The sequence below is a fragment of the Sphaeramia orbicularis genome, chromosome 18 (genome assembly GCF_902148855.1).
Source record: "Sphaeramia orbicularis chromosome 18, fSphaOr1.1, whole genome shotgun sequence".
Lineage (NCBI taxonomy): Eukaryota > Metazoa > Chordata > Actinopteri > Kurtiformes > Apogonidae > Sphaeramia > Sphaeramia orbicularis.
Window position 1 is genome coordinate 39,291,217 of NC_043974.1, and position 15,660 is coordinate 39,306,876.

At 44.1% G+C, this 15,660-nt stretch overlaps 1 protein-coding gene across 1 annotated transcript; it reads left to right on the top strand.

Annotated features, from left to right (window-relative positions):
* The first annotated feature begins 1,047 nt into the window (after positions 1-1,047).
* Positions 1,048-8,146, top strand: LOC115438584 (non-lysosomal glucosylceramidase-like). Its single transcript, XM_030162285.1, has 5 exons — positions 1,048-1,066; positions 4,227-4,369; positions 6,024-6,139; positions 6,254-6,445; positions 7,663-8,146. The coding sequence occupies exons 2-5, from the start codon at positions 4,267-4,269 to the stop codon at positions 7,918-7,920; spliced, it is 669 nt and encodes a 222-aa protein (XP_030018145.1). The 5' UTR covers positions 1,048-1,066; positions 4,227-4,266; the 3' UTR covers positions 7,921-8,146.
* Positions 8,147-15,660: the final 7,514 nt, after the last annotated feature.

Below are 15,660 nucleotides of genomic sequence, written 5' to 3' on the forward strand. Positions count from 1 at the left end.
CCTTATGTATGGCTTCAGTACAGAAATAGACCCCGTAATTGAGACTGCGCCTTACAATCCGGTGCGCCTTATGGTGCGCAAAATACGGTAATAAGGACGATGAACCGGGTAAACCACCTTTCAAGTTAGTTAATTATCGAGTCAGTGAATTGTGTGGCATTGTGACGTGGAACATAACGTTATGTCATTTAAATAATAGTATGATGCGACGCCACGAAAGTGGGAAACTTTGTCTTGTAGCTTCTCAGATTCAGAAACCAGATGCAGCACCTGCCATGAGCCCACAAGTCCAGAGTGGGCAGGTAGGACTGCTCAGAGAGGAAGAGGATTAGAAGAAATAGGCTCCAATGAAGAGTATGGTGTAGGCCTGTTCAGTATGAAAGGTATCTGAGATGCTCCAGGATTCAGCACTACATGAATGAAACTGACACCAAGGCTTTGAAAATAGAAGATCTGTGCTGACAATTCTGAGCATTTTTAAACTGTGCTTTAGTGTCAGAAGCAGAGCCAGGAGCCAGTAGTGATGAGGGGATTGTTCCTGTCAGGATGGAAGGAAAAGGTGAGCTGTTGGAACAGACTGTGTGGACAAGCATTAGTTCCCGTAAAACCACTTTCTAGACCCAAACCATAGTCCTGACCTATTTTAATTTTTATTATTAAAAGTGAGACAGTAAATACACAAAGCCCACAACTGAAAGGCAATAGTATAAAGTCATATTAAATAAACCTGCATATTTAGCCAGTGTAAAGATCTGAACTGGTTCAGTAAGTCCAAATGTCTGTAGATATTATTTTTTATTGTGATCCAGGTGCAGGCGAGTCTAGAGAAACTGGAGGAAGAGTGAAAGGGAGAGCAGAGTCTACTGATGACAGAGGAGCAGCTCAGCAGCACAACCCTGAACCACTAGGCACAAATGACACAGATGAACAGGAGTCTGTTGTTAGCTTTGACTGCTTTGCTCACCCTCAGTCACAGGATACACATATTTTTTTCTTATCATCCTCATCAAACCCCTAATATCACTGAACCAAAAGTTTTCAATAGCATCGATGGAACAAACCGCAAGTAAGTTGTGATGGAAATCTTTTGTTGCAGAGGATACAAAAATAATAGTTATTAGAAAGTGCAGCAAGCTTAATTTATTTATTTTTTTTTAAATTTTTAATATTTTTATACTTTAATTTCATTTCAAACATTTTAAAGGTTTGAAAAATGTTAACACTTATAAGAAAAAAAATATAGATTTTGTTATTGTTGTGTTGTGAGGAATAATAATGTTGGAGATGTCAATGTGCACTCACTGTTAAAATAAATCCACATTGTGAGGCAACCTTTACTTGCGCTGAATTGGAAATATTTTAGAAAATACACTGAATTAGAAGGCTTTGCAGAACAGTGTGTAGACCTAACGTGTAAGGTTAGAATTGCATGATTTTAATAATAATCGGTCGTGATCTAAAGTGGGCCGGTCTGAGGTATGAAACTCCAGGGCTGAAAATGAGTCTCAGTCCGGCCCTGGCTGCAACCGATTAATCGCTTCAAACTGATCCAAAAAAAATCATTCAACCACAATTCTCCTGAATCAGAGCTTTGTTTCCTTCATTTCTCTGCTGTTAAACATTGGTTCCACTGTTGTGTTTCACACGGACGCTTATTGTGACGCACAAAGAAGCTTCAATTCAGGAAAACTGCAATAGAATATGTTTCCATTCAATTAATTCGAGTTGATTAATCGAATTGTGAATTTTTGCATTCTCTTCAAGCACCTAATCGATTAATCGGTTGCAGCTCTAATTTAACCCTTTCATGCACACTGGTCACTACAGCGGACAGCTATTCTACAGCTGTTCTCTTGTATACATGGATTTTGTTGTTCTTTTCGTTGTTGTTGTTTTGTTTTTTTACACATATCTTTATTAAAGTTTTAATACACTACATATCTTTTCTGGCATGAATTGGTAACATTATGTAGATCTCTCCTGAGCATAATCACAAGCCACACCATAGTTTTCACACAATTTATTAGTAAATACATGTTTCTGTGCATCTAAAATTAAACATATGGTGTCCAGCTGAATGGACATTTTTGCAACTTCATGAAAAATAGGTTCATAAGAATTTTTTTTCATTATTATTTTTTTATGTATTTTAAAAAAAAAATTTAAACATTATTTTAATTTAATTAATTTATTTATTTTTCAGAACAAAATTTTCAATTGCATTGTTTTTTCATGCCTAAAGAGGAATAAAAACACTCAGGAAAATATTTTGATTAAGGTTCTCATAATTCATGCATGAAAGGGTTAAAGTGATTTGACAGGTAAGTGTAATAAAACTACATAAGGTGCATCAATATGGTGAAGTAATTCAGGTAAAATACAGTTTTTCATCTTTTCATGGTCATCAAATATGACCCATTTGGACGTTCAGAGGCTCCATAGTTACCGTGGAAACACCGTCATCTTCTACAACATTGATTCACCAGTAAAACTGTCATATCAGTACCTGGACTCTTGTATGTTTTGTCTGTCTTGTGTGTCATTTCCTGTTTTATTTTGTTAATCCTCCTCTTGTGTCATGTCTGGTGTCTTTGCTTCCTCTCCCTGATTGTTTCACCTGTGTTGATTACCTGTCTCCGCCCTGATTTGTTCCACCTGTGTCTCATTGTCTTCCCTCCCTTCTGTGTATATAAGCCCTGTGTTTTCCCCTGTCCTGTGCCAGTTCGTATTCCTTCCTTGTGTTGTGTCTACTTACCAGCGTTTCTCTGAACCTGTTCGTCTGCCTGTCTGTTCGTTCCTGACCCGGATTGTTCCTGGTTGTTCTGAGCCTGCCTGATCCCCTCATCGGTACCTCTGCCTGATTCTGCCACACTGGTATTCGACCTTTTGCCTGGACTCACGGTTAGTGCTTTTGCTTTTCCCCCATGTACCGTTGCCTGTTTTTTGGACTTCCCGTGTATGACCTGGTCTGTCCCCTGACACTTCTCTGCTTGTTTCTAGTCGGGTTCCCCTCGTGTGCTCCCGACCCGGGCAGAGAGCTCCCTTTACTGGATTCGTACGTCGTGACGAATCCACACAGACTAACCAGCGAGGATTCATTCAAAAAGCCTTTTTGTGAACTGTTTTTCCTGTCCGTGTTTAATAAACACTCATTAACTGTATTCCTGTCTGTGGGTTGTGCATTTGGGTCCAAGTCTTGTGTCTCTGGTTCTAAAAAAAACCCATGGAGTCGGATCAATAACAGTGGATGGACACTCTGGGTTTATGGTCAGTTAATGATAGATTTAACTGAAATAGTCACTTTTTCTGCAGTTTCTGACATAATGACCTTAACTTTAATATGAGCTTTAATGAACATCTACATGATCAATAAATTAAATATAGGAAAATACCAGATTTTCACTGAAAAAATGCTAAATACAGAAGATAATATTATAATAAATGATGATAAATCCCTAGAAAGAAAATTACTTTGGGAACTGCCACAAAAGGAGCACTGGGTCTTTACGGGTTAAACTAGGATGAGTCCAGTGGAGCTGACAACGACACAAGTATCTGTGTGAGATTTTCTACCTTCAGGTTGAGTGGCTTTCAAAAAGGAAAAGAAAAAAGGAAATGGAAAAAGTGAGACGTGTTTATCACTGTGGCACTTATCTGCAGTGTTAGAGGCTGTAGTAACGGCGAAAAGACCATGAAAAAGTCTTATTGACCATGTGGTTATGTCTGTTAAAGCTGAAACAGAACACAGTGTAAAACAACCAAGGTCGAAAAGAGGAGCTGAAGACATTTACAGGCAGACGCTAACAGAATAATATTGTGAAACTCTGTAATGTGGAGTTTTATTACACATTTTAAAGCTTCTTTGTTAATGGGTGAAAATTCCAAACCACCTAGCTGCGGTTTCTGGATAGATTTATAGATAGATGGAAGTTTTTTTGTACCAGTAGGGTTCATAATGTGCTGTATTAAAGCTAAATAGGCCTTAGCAAATGTTTTCTTGTGTTGACACTGGCTTCTTTATTTGTACATTTCGTCCTGGGATGTGGTTTTATGCTTGAGTGCAGGTGACTGCTGTGGCCAGAGGCACTGGGTTTGTTTTTTTGTTTTGTTTTTTCTTCTTTTGGTCCTGTTCTCATGAATGTGATCTGATTTTTACTTCTAGGTCTATGTAATCCAAATGATCATCATTGTCACTCTTTTTTTTATTCCTTTTTGTATTTCTGCAGTGCTTATTGTGGTGGGCTGTGGCTGGCGTCGCTGTGTGTGATGTGTAAGATGGCCATCCTGTTGGACAATAAGGAGATGTACCAGCTCTACAGAAGCACACTGGACAAAGGCAGCACTGCATTCGACAAACTGTTGTGGAACGGTAAGAAGTTTGTGTTCACTGTGGATGTCCACACACACTCTATTTGACTATTCCCACATATGCTCAGAGCGTCACGACCAAAACAAAGATTTTTTTTTTCTCTCTTGTCTTCTCTTGTGTCTTGTCCACATGTAGATGCTGTTTTAGGTCAATAAAACAAAGATTTAAAAAAAAAAAAGTTTAAAAACTTATACAGACTCATTTATGTGGAAAATGGGGACTAATGTTGCCTTCACATGCCATCACGAAGATGATCTTTTCCTCTTGTGAAGCATGTTAGGGTTAGGGACATAGCGAAATGAAAAATGGCTGACACATAATTTACCATGTTCTGCTACATGGGGAAAACAGTTTTGAACTGTTAAGGGTTAATTCATTTGCTACAGCATTTTTTTTTTGCATGTTGGGATTGTTATAAATGTGCAAAATCATCAGGTAACAGCTGCAAATGTTAAAGGTGCGGGAGACTTTCATGACCAATTTTTCATCAGATCTGTCAAACCTCAGTCATATCCTCAGTGTCATGAATCTGTCAGTCTGTCTGTCATTACTCACCTGAATCTCTTGCATTACGTTGAACAGCTTCGAGGTGTCATCCACCAGAAACAAACCATGTGTTTACAAACCGACCCAGGACGTCACTCAGGCAACTTTGGAATTTTGTCGCGATGTGCATTGTGGGAAACGGAGGTTGGCGCAGCCACCTGGCAGTGGCAGTGCGACCATATGGTATTATATGGATGAAACAAACACGTGGAAACGGCTGGAGGAATATGCACAGAAGGAAGAGAGCTCCTGCCGTTTCCGATCATGTCTGTTCCAGCTGCCGCTGTAAGGCGGCTGCGCGAGCCTTCGTTTTCCACAATACTCGTCGCGACAAAATTCCAAAGATGCCCGAGTGACCTCCCGGCTCATTTGTAAACATATGGACTGTTTCTGGTGGATGGCACTTCGAAATTGTTCACCATAATGCAAGAGATTCAGGTGAGTAACCACAGAAAGACTTACAGATTCATGGTACTGAGGATAGGACTGAGGTTTGACAGTTTCCCACACCTGTAAAAGAAAGTTGGTAAATAGAATTCAGAGCTTGATCTGTATTTCTTCAAAAATCACTTCATCTTGAAACAGAAACAACACAATATGGACAAAAGTATTGAGACACCTTGAATTCAGTTGTTTCTTTACTAACGGGTCTGGGATACAAAACGATAACAACTAATGTCATAATACAGTTTTATATTGTGATAAAGATTATGGCATTTCATTGGTTTTCTTTAAAATGAATTAAATTGAGCTTTTCTTCCAAATTTTTGGTTGTTTTTTCTTAATTTCTCTCAACACTGATTTTGTTTTTTTATCCATTATTATGATTAAATGTTCTGCCTCTAAATTTTTAAAATATTTTTCATGCTCTGACTGTAAACAGTAATTTTCTACCACAACTAACAATCTACTTTCTACATCTCACTGAGGAAGAAAAATCTCCCATGAAACTTGAAGGAAATGTTGATGTTTCTAAACTATAAGGACATAAATACACTGGGACACATCTTGGTTACTGCCTGTAGTTTATATATTCACCTGATGACTTCCACACAGTAGCTTCAGCCTTGAAATGCCTTTGTTTTTGTACTTTCCCCGTTGTGTTTAGGCAAGTATTACAACTATGACAGCAGTGGGAGGGACCTGTCGAACAGCGTTATGTCTGACCAGTGTGCTGGACATTGGTTCCTGAGGGCCTCCGGCTTAGGAGACGGAGAATTCAAGGTCAGACACAACTACTGTTTTTAACCAGCAACCAAAGTTATAAACTAAGTGGGTTGAATTTACAGAAGGACAAACCTGTGCAGTGTGGTCTGAGCATGCTCTGTGTCCTCTAAGGCTTTTCCACAGGAGAAGATCCGCAGTGCGCTGAAGTCCGTGTATGAACTGAATGTGATGAGTTTTGCCGGAGGTCACATGGGAGCGGTCAATGGGATGCGTCCTGAAGGAGTACCGGACCGCTCCAGTGTCCAGTCTGATGAGGTCTGGATCGGAGTCGTGTATGGGCTGGCAGCGACTATGATCCATGAGGTTGGTCTACATGTGCAGGCTGCATACACACATGTTCAGTTCAGTCCGACTCTGTACTCATGAAGCCCAGTGAGCTTTGGGATGTTTGTGTCTCAGTAAGGGTTATGCATCTAATTAGTTTATAAATGAACCATATTCCAATTTTTATGTTTTTTTTTGGGGGGGGGGTTTGTTTGTTTTTCTCTTCAACTTGCAACTTCATTTGAGTCTCAGAGAATAGTTACCCTTTTTTTCCCCTTAATTTGTGGTGGTTTAGTTGTAAATTATGGTGACACATGTACAGGGTGGGGAAGCAAAATTTACAATGAACATTTAGTTGTTTTTTCTCAGCAGGCACTACGTCAACTGTTTTGAAACCAAACATATATTGATGTCATAATCATACCTAACACTATTATCCATACCTTTTCAGAAACTTTTGCCCATATGAGTAATCAGGAAAGCAAACGTCAAAGAGTGTGTGATTTGCTGAATGCACTCGTCACACCAAAGGAGATTTCAAAAATAGTTGGAGTGTCCATAAAGACTGTTTATAATGGAAAGAAGAGAATGACTATGAGCAAAACTATTACGAGAAAGTCTGGAAGATACTATTAAAGAAGAATGGGAGAAGTTGTCACCCCAATATTTGAGGAACACTTGCGCAAGTTTCAGGAAGCGTGTGAAGGCAGTTATTGAGAAAGAAGGAGGACACATAGAATAAAAACATTTTCTATTATGTACATTTTCTTGTGGCAAATAAATTCTCATGACTTTCAATAAACTAATTGGTCATACACTGTCTTTCAATCCCTGCCTCAAAATATTGTAAATTTTGCTTCCCCACCCTGTACAGTTGCGGAAAAAATTATTAGACCACCCTTTTTTCTTCAGTTTCTTGTTCATTTTAATGCCTGGTACAACTAAAGGTACATTTGTTTGGACAAATATAATGATAACAACAAAAATAGCTCATAGTAGTTTAATTTCAGAGCTGATATCTATCCATTTTCCATGTTTCCTTGATAATAACCAAAATCACTTCAGTTTTTCCATCAATATCTATGGCATTGTACTGACAAAAACAGTGCTTTTAGGCATTCCATGTTTTCTTTTCTGTCTGTTTTAGTCACATGATACACACAGGAGTTAGTACTGGATTGCATAACTATTGTTTGTGATGACTTTTGATGGTCTAATCATTTTGTTTGTGACTGTATTGCTGTTGTCCTCCTCAGGGTATGTTGACCGAAGGCCTGCGTACGGCTGAAGGCTGTTACCGGACTGTGTGGGAACAGCTGGGCATGGCCTTCCAGACTCCTGAGGCCTACTGTGAGAAGAGCATCTACCGCTCTCTGGCCTACATGAGGCCGCTGAGCATCTGGGCCATGCAGCTGGCCCTGAACGCCTCACAGAGGGACCAGACCACTTTGGCTTCAACTGGAACCACAGACCAGGACCAGGCAGTACAAGCTCAGAAAGAAGACCAGAGCTAGGACCGGAGCCACCTGACAGACTGTCTATCCTGTGCTGCTTTATCTGATCGACTGAAGACTTTTCCACATTTTCTGTTGTTTGACAGAGTTGTGGTGGTTGGAGAAGAACTCCTGTAGATCATAATGTTGTCAGATGATGGGTCTGAAGAGCAAACGCTCCTGATTTACAACATTAGTCGCTTTTCCATTGGACGTCTGCACGAAACTTTACCGATATTTATTAAGTGTGGAAAAACAAAAGTGTGTAATGTCGATTTTTCCATTAAATCACAAATGCGATGATTTGTTTATTTATTATCGCCAGATGACACAAGAAGTCATTCCATAAACATGGTGACAAGTTGGGTAGAGGTTAGGGCTCCTCAGGTTGATATAGGCATAGAAGTGGGAACATATGATCCAGGGTAAGAACAGTGATTAAATATAACGGAATATTGACATGATGATTTGAGTTGATTTATTAAGTTAAATTTAAACTGATATATGTATTGTGATCGATAAGTATGATTAAAATAAGACAATGTTGATTTATTTGAATGAAAAAGGATGTGTTGAGACATGTTAAAGTAGAGAAGGGGCATGTCAGGACATGTTTTGCATGAACAGTCAGTGAGTGTTGCGAAATCAGAGAAATGAGAAAAACAACCGGCTATCTGCCGCACCCAAACTGGTCAAAACTGGAAAGAAAGGGAAGTTCCAACGGAGACATCTGGACATGACTCATCCATTGATGAAGTCATCTGGGTGTAGCCGGGGGATGTCTAAAGTTCTGTTAAAATCTAAAAGGGCTATTATAGCTCTTCAGAAGTACGAGACGCTCCGAAAGAGAGGGTGCCCTACGTGTTCTACGTAGAGATTAGACTTAGAGTTACGCTCTTTTAGGACCAGAAAAGAGTGTGGCAGATTGGCTTCTAAGTTGTTAATCTTACTTCTCAAATAATGCTGGAGGTTTCATCAGACAGAGTAACTTTGCATCGATGAGTCGAGATTTGAAGACAAAGACCTATCTCATCTGTGAGACAACGGATCAAAGACTTTAAAGACAAGAATTGTCTTTTAAGAGACTTTTACCAACTTCACGGGGACATTGTCAACAAGAGAGCTGTTCACCGGAGTTTATTCGGTTTTTCCCTGTTTGGTCCGGACTGGAAAAGAAGAAGATTTTTATATTTCTTAATTCTTTTTCCTTTTACCCAGCATTGGATTCATCAGTTTTGGCCAAACTGATGAGTTCCTCTTCTAAATTGTATTAATTCTCATTTTAGCGAAATTTGAACTTTTTTCCAATTTTTCTTTAAATTCGGAAACAGTAGTTTTTCCTTTTTTCTTACCTTGAGGACCTCAAGCAAGGCAACCGTTTTGGGACAAGTTCAAAAGGACTCAAAGGACTGAACTGTGGGTTGAGGGATTACAACAGGGATTGAGTTGAAGTAAGGAAAGTAGAAGTCGGCTAAGTTTAATGATTACAATCATAGATTATATTTTTAGAGGTTCAGTTTAATGATTCTATTATTGATTAACCCATTGAAGATTTATGTATATGCTTTGCTTTGCTAAGATTGCCTACAATAAATTTATAAAAAGTACGTTCTAAATTCTCCTTGATTTATTCCCAATGTGGTGCATTATGTTGGTGAATGTAAAAGGTTAGGTTATTGTGTGTATAACATCAAAAGTCTTGAGGATATCTTAGCCCTAAATCCACCTATTATCATTTATGTGTCCCGAGGGTCTTCTATTCCTGACCTTCAAATTATTACCTGTCATGTAACAAGTGCACTAAATCCATGTGAAACAGCTGCCACAACCAACTGGGCTGGTATTATTACTGACCATTGAGTGGGTTTCTCCTGGCAGTTCTGGTACCAGAGTTAGCGGGACAGAGGTTGGAATTAAAGGTAGTTAGAAGACAGGCGAGTGTTTCAAAGTTTATTCAGCTAAGTAGTACCTCTTCGGGTTAGTGTGGGAGGGTAAGACCCCAGTTCAGCTACGAGAGGTCAGGACCCTATTTAAACGGAGAGCTGAATCACGGCAGTACCGAGGGTTTAACACGTGGCACCCCAGATGGGACCAGTTCCGAACGAAGAAAGGATTCGGGGTCCCGGCAAAGAATAAGCCAGTGGTCAGGGGACTACTGGTCGTGTGAGATCCCCGAAGGACTTCTGGGCGCGGCCTGGCGAAAGGCATTGTGATCCTGACGACACCAGGACCCAGAAGGGCGGGGCAGTTGAGAGGAGCATAACGGCCCCTTCCACGCACCAAGTCTGCGGAGAAGAGGCAGCAATGGGCGTGGCAGCAGCAGTCGCTGAGATCTTCGAGACTAGGGAGAAGCAGTCGACTCTGCGGAGAAACCCAACCAGCTGACACCTCTCCTTTCTTGCCCCGAGGTACTAAGGGGGTGAGGAGTGGTGCAGCCCGGCAATCGACAACGCAGAGATGGCAGAGGGGGGAAATCCTCACCCCCCAACCACAGATCATCTATTGGAGAACACCCCAGCGATGGAAGGACCGGATCCAGGGGCATCGGGCCAGCGGAGCGGGGAATCCTCATCATCAGCAGCGAGCCAGGGACATCCATCTGCGTCAAGGACTGAGGAGCAACCGCCACGACAACCGACACCCAATCCCACACCATCGACGGACGGAGGAGGCTCCAAGGACGATGCAGCGTCTTCACAGAGGGTCGAGGGGCAACCACCGCAACGGATGACATCCGATCTTCACCCACCAACGCCGGAAGAGAGAGTCTTGGGAGACACTGAGGCGACATCGGATGAAGAGGACGACGCGGGATCCCAGAAGGAGAGCATCGGAGTCTACTTCCACATCATTCCGTGGGGACAAGGATGGAGGTTCTGGGATGACACCATCCAGGCCCATGTCTTCGAGCGAAGTGGCCGTAGCTCGGTAGAAGACTGTATGACCGAGGTGTCTGATGATATTTCTCAGCGTGGAGAATACACAACACCTAAATCACGAGAAAACATTGCTGTGAAGGTGGTGAGATCGCCTGATACGGCCAGTACCAAGAAAGACACTAGAGACTGGATAGAATGGGCTATACGGGTTCTGCTTCCCGACTCAGGTCCGTTTGAGGGAGCAGCAACCTTGATAAGTCCACAAAAGAATTTTGATTCAATTATAAAGATGCTTGCCAAAGAAGCCGGGCTCCAGAGGGTGACCATAAAGCAGAAGGTGAAAGCAGCCAATCGTTACCGAGACCACTACCCGTTGCTGGAGAAGCTGGCCCAATATCAAGACCATGTAACACAGCTAGACAACGACAGAGAAAGCTTGAGGAGCTACGTCACCGAGCTGAGGGATGGTGACTCCGAGGTCTCGTTCGAGTCGGCATCGGCAGACTGGGACGACCTCTCTGAGTGCACGAGACTACCGCTAGAGCTGAATATGGAAACACCAAATTTGGCAAAGAAGGTACTCAACCAGTATAAACGGGGTGAAGGATTGTTTGCGGGGCAATCCGCAGTACCCAAGCCAAGCTTCGGGAGCACAAGAATGCGAATGCCCCTTCATACCAGTGCCTTGCTTCAGCTGCCCAAGCAGGAGCACGAGCGCGGCCTGAAGGCTGTTTTTCCACCCAGCAGCAGGGAGCCAATGCTGCCAGTCTTTGGAGGAGCAGCGGAGGAGACGCGACGGTGTGCCGAATGGCTGCCCCCTTTGACACCTATGGACAGCGGGGTACCCAAGATAAGAAGCCCAGCAGGTTTGTTCCTGTATAATTATACAGGACAACCATGGGATCTGCAAGCCCATGGACTGGTTTTCATTGTAGGTGAAAACTATAAACCACGAGATAAGAAGTTTCGACATAATCTGCTAGAGAATGCTGGAAAAGACTACAGTGAAGTTAAAAGAAGTAAGAAAGACAAGTAAACCAACAAGAGATGGGACCTCCATTATGAGATTAACCAGCGGGGGGGTCTACCGGCTATTACGGATTCATCCACGTCCCGTTGGAGCAGTGCAGCATCAATGATCGGCCGCAAAGATACAAAGAAATATTGGTCGACGCCCTAGGCCAGGCCCTGCAGTTTGCTAGTGAACAGCAATTCAGGAGAGTGGTGCTGCCGGTCGAGGGGCTACAGTCCGGAACATTCCCCTGGATGGAGGCTGAGGACGCAGCACTGAAAGCAGGACAGATCCATCTCATGGGCCGGAACCTATGGTCCAACCTGAGAGAGGTGGTGATCGTCACTTCAGAGAAGCAGAGGCAGAAGTGGCAAACCATGGCCACCCAGAAGGTGATGGGGGCCGGAGATATGGAGGAAGCACCCCCAGAGCAGAAACCAACCCCGGGACTATCTGTAACCATCTCAAAGCCCATGAGGGAAAGAAAGACTTCCACGCCGACATCCACGAGGGCGAATGGGAGGTCTGGACATCCAGCTGAGGTCACCTTCGGGCACCCTGATCCATCGGCAATCAGAGACCATCACCTGTCAACGATGCCGCCGACAGGATCGGCAAAACCTACGTTTGATACTCCATGGACGCCCCTACCAACGGGAATCACGGAGTTCCTGGAAGCACCGATGGCCTCAGTACAACGAGGAGACCAACGAACACCCAGGAAATCGATTCAGCTGGAACAACCCCCGGCGGCCCCACCATCATCACCAGCCAACTCAGCAGCACCAGAGGGAGGCACAGTCGGAGGAAGATGGGGAACTCTCGGATGAAAACCCATCATCCGATCCCGACGGTGAGACCTATGCCTCAGCCGCAGTGGATAATCCCACTCAGCTCAGGGACGTGAGGTATGGAAAAAGAAAGGGAAATAAAAAGAAAGTTCCCCTGCTCAATGTGTTTACAGCATCAGAAAGGCTGGCTAAGGACCCAACCATGGGGTTCTTAGAGACAAAAGATGGTAGAAAAGCATATGTCCCTGAGGCAAGCCAGACTGACCATGAAATCCCGCATGCATGGAGGGATTCATTGGAAGAAAAGTGGACACTGTCAGTCACAGTGAAGGGCAAGGAGTGGGCCAATTTTCTGATGGCTCCCTCCTACCCTTCCTTGAGAAACTGTACTGATCTGACTGACCCCTTTAGAGTGGGGTTCACGACGGTGGGGTATGACGTGATGCTTCGGTGCCTCAAGACAGCGGCAAAGAAACATGCTAAAATTACATTGGAAAAAGAGAGAACAGTGGTGTCTGGGAGCGATGATGAAGAGGAAGAGACGTTACAAGATCGACAAGGGGGTCTAGGAGCACAGCAACCCGACCGACGGCCGGCGCCAGTCAGGTATGAGGAACCCCTGTTGGGGAGAGTCCTGGAGCAGTCAACCATCGCAACAGGTCCAGCCATAGGGGAGCTGAAGAAGCTCAAGATGACAGTTTCCCCAAAGGAACCAGGGCAGTCTCTTCGAGAGTACCTGAAACAGACCTGGCCACTAGTGAGAGTTAATACCACAAACGAAGAGGCAAAGCGGTCGTGGCTGTCCAGCGTAACCCGAGAACCGCTCGAGCCCGACAGCACGGCGGAACAACATTACAAACGATTGGTCCTCGAAGAAGCGAATGACGAAGACGTACAAATTGAACGGGCCCGGGCTAAGTTGGACGAGGGACACACTCTCACCCAGGTTTGGCATAACCTGAGCAGAGCCCTGCCCAGTGAATGCAAGCTGCGGGTCCTGAAAAGACTCACAAAAGGGCTGAAGAATGAGATGGACTTCTACCTCCTAGATGCTGACACAATATCGGAGGGGCAAATCAGCGAAGTCGTGAAGAGATGGGATCTCAGAAGACGCTTCGAGGAGGAAAGACGAGCGGAGAGCAACCAACGCAGTCAACGTGGACCAGGAGAGCAGCCGACACCAAGACTGCCTCAACAGCCGCAGAGCAGAGCATCGAGACAACCACAGCAGCTTCAGCAGCAGCAGCGGATGCCGCCAAGGGGGCCACCAGGCAACCCTCCACAAGGGAGCATTAGACCGCCGGGCCCACCAGCGGAACGACCCCAAAAAGGTAAAACTCCTTACATCCCTTATGAAGAGTACCAGAAGCTGACGCCTGAGCAAAGACGAGCCCTTCGGGAGTCCCGGGATGCCGGGGCTGGCGGAGGGCAGCAGAAGTAATGGCAGACGGTCGGCGGGTCATTATGGAGCACGGTTACCAGGTCGGAGATGAAATCTACTCCAATGTGGATGGAGTACCCTATCTGGTAGATACCGGGGCACAGGTGTTGATGACCCGCAGAAACCTGACACCTAAAGGACACCTGAAAGTACAGTTGGCTGATGGGACTATCACCAGTATTCCTTATGGAATCTGGAAAGGGATTGTTTGGGCATTGGGGAAGTATGACTTGCTTTCCCTACATGACATGAAACTTTTATATGACAAGACTTTTCAACCTGAGAAGATCCAGTGTCGATTGCAGATTTTGAGTGCAAAGTTGATCCAATTGCATCGTGGAATAAGTGAACCGGCTACAAGGACGTGGTACAAGCCAGTAAACATCCCTGAGGTAACAGAGCAAAAGGTTGCCGAATCTGACTTTTCTGAAACAGGAAAAGCCAGATTAAGGGACATCATTGATAGCGCCAAAGTAGCCCGTTTTAAAAATTATTGTGGGGACTTAGGGGAGAAGTACGTACACGTAATTGAGGGTGGCGTGCACCCCCCAGTGCGACAGTACCCACTGAACCCTGAGGCGCTGAAAGAAATGGATTTGATAGTGAAGGAACTGAGTTTTCTGGGGGTTATACGTGAAGAGCCTAACCCCATCACCAACAGCCCAATCCAAGCTGTTAAGAAACCAGAGTCGGCCGGAGGAGGATGGAGACCCGTAATCAACTTCAAAGCACTCAACCGGAGAACTGTGGCTAATAGAGCAAGCCTCATCAACCCACAAGGGACACTGAAAACCTTGAAATTGAAGCCCTTCAAATCCTGCATTGACTTGGCAAACGGGTTTTTCTCCTTGAGACTTGCCAAGGCTTCGCAGGTCAAAACCGCTTTTACCCATAAGGGACGAGCATATGTATGGACAAGGCTGCCACAAGGGTTCAAGAATTCGCCTAATGTGTTCCAGTCGGCAGTGATGGACATCCTGGAAGGGTTGGATGCCACGGTGTACATTGACGACGTGTTCATTGCCGATGACACTGAGGAAGAGCACCTGGAGAGACTGCAGAGGGTAGTAGAGAAACTACAGGCTGCAGGCTTGAAACTCAATTTAAAGAAATGTCAATTTGGAAAGCATCAAGTGAACTACTTGGGGTTTGAAATCTCCGACGACCTAGGTCTATCAGCAGACTACAGAAAGAAGATTGAGCAGGTTGAGCCACCAGGTTCCCTGAATGAACTGCAAAGGATAATGGGACTTTTCAATTATGTAAGAGACCATGTTCCAGGCTACCAAAAGTATGCTAAACCCCTGTATGCCAAGCTCAGGAAAGTAGACGATCCACAAGGCCTGACGTGGATATGGACTGCTACAGACCAACAAAACCTGGAAGACCTGAGAAAAGCTATCCAGGGAGCTTCCAAGCTTGAGCCAAGAAGTCATACTGTGAGGTTAATAGCAGAAATCGCCTATGAAGATGATAACACCATGGTGAGAGTCAGCAACGAGGGCGGTGGACTAGTGGCTTTGTGGAGCTATACTCTTACCCCGACGGAAACAAAATTTCCTCCGGAGGAGAGGGAGTTAGCTGTCCTAGCCCGCTACTGGAGCGCCTTGAAGGACTTGGCACAAGGACAGGATATTC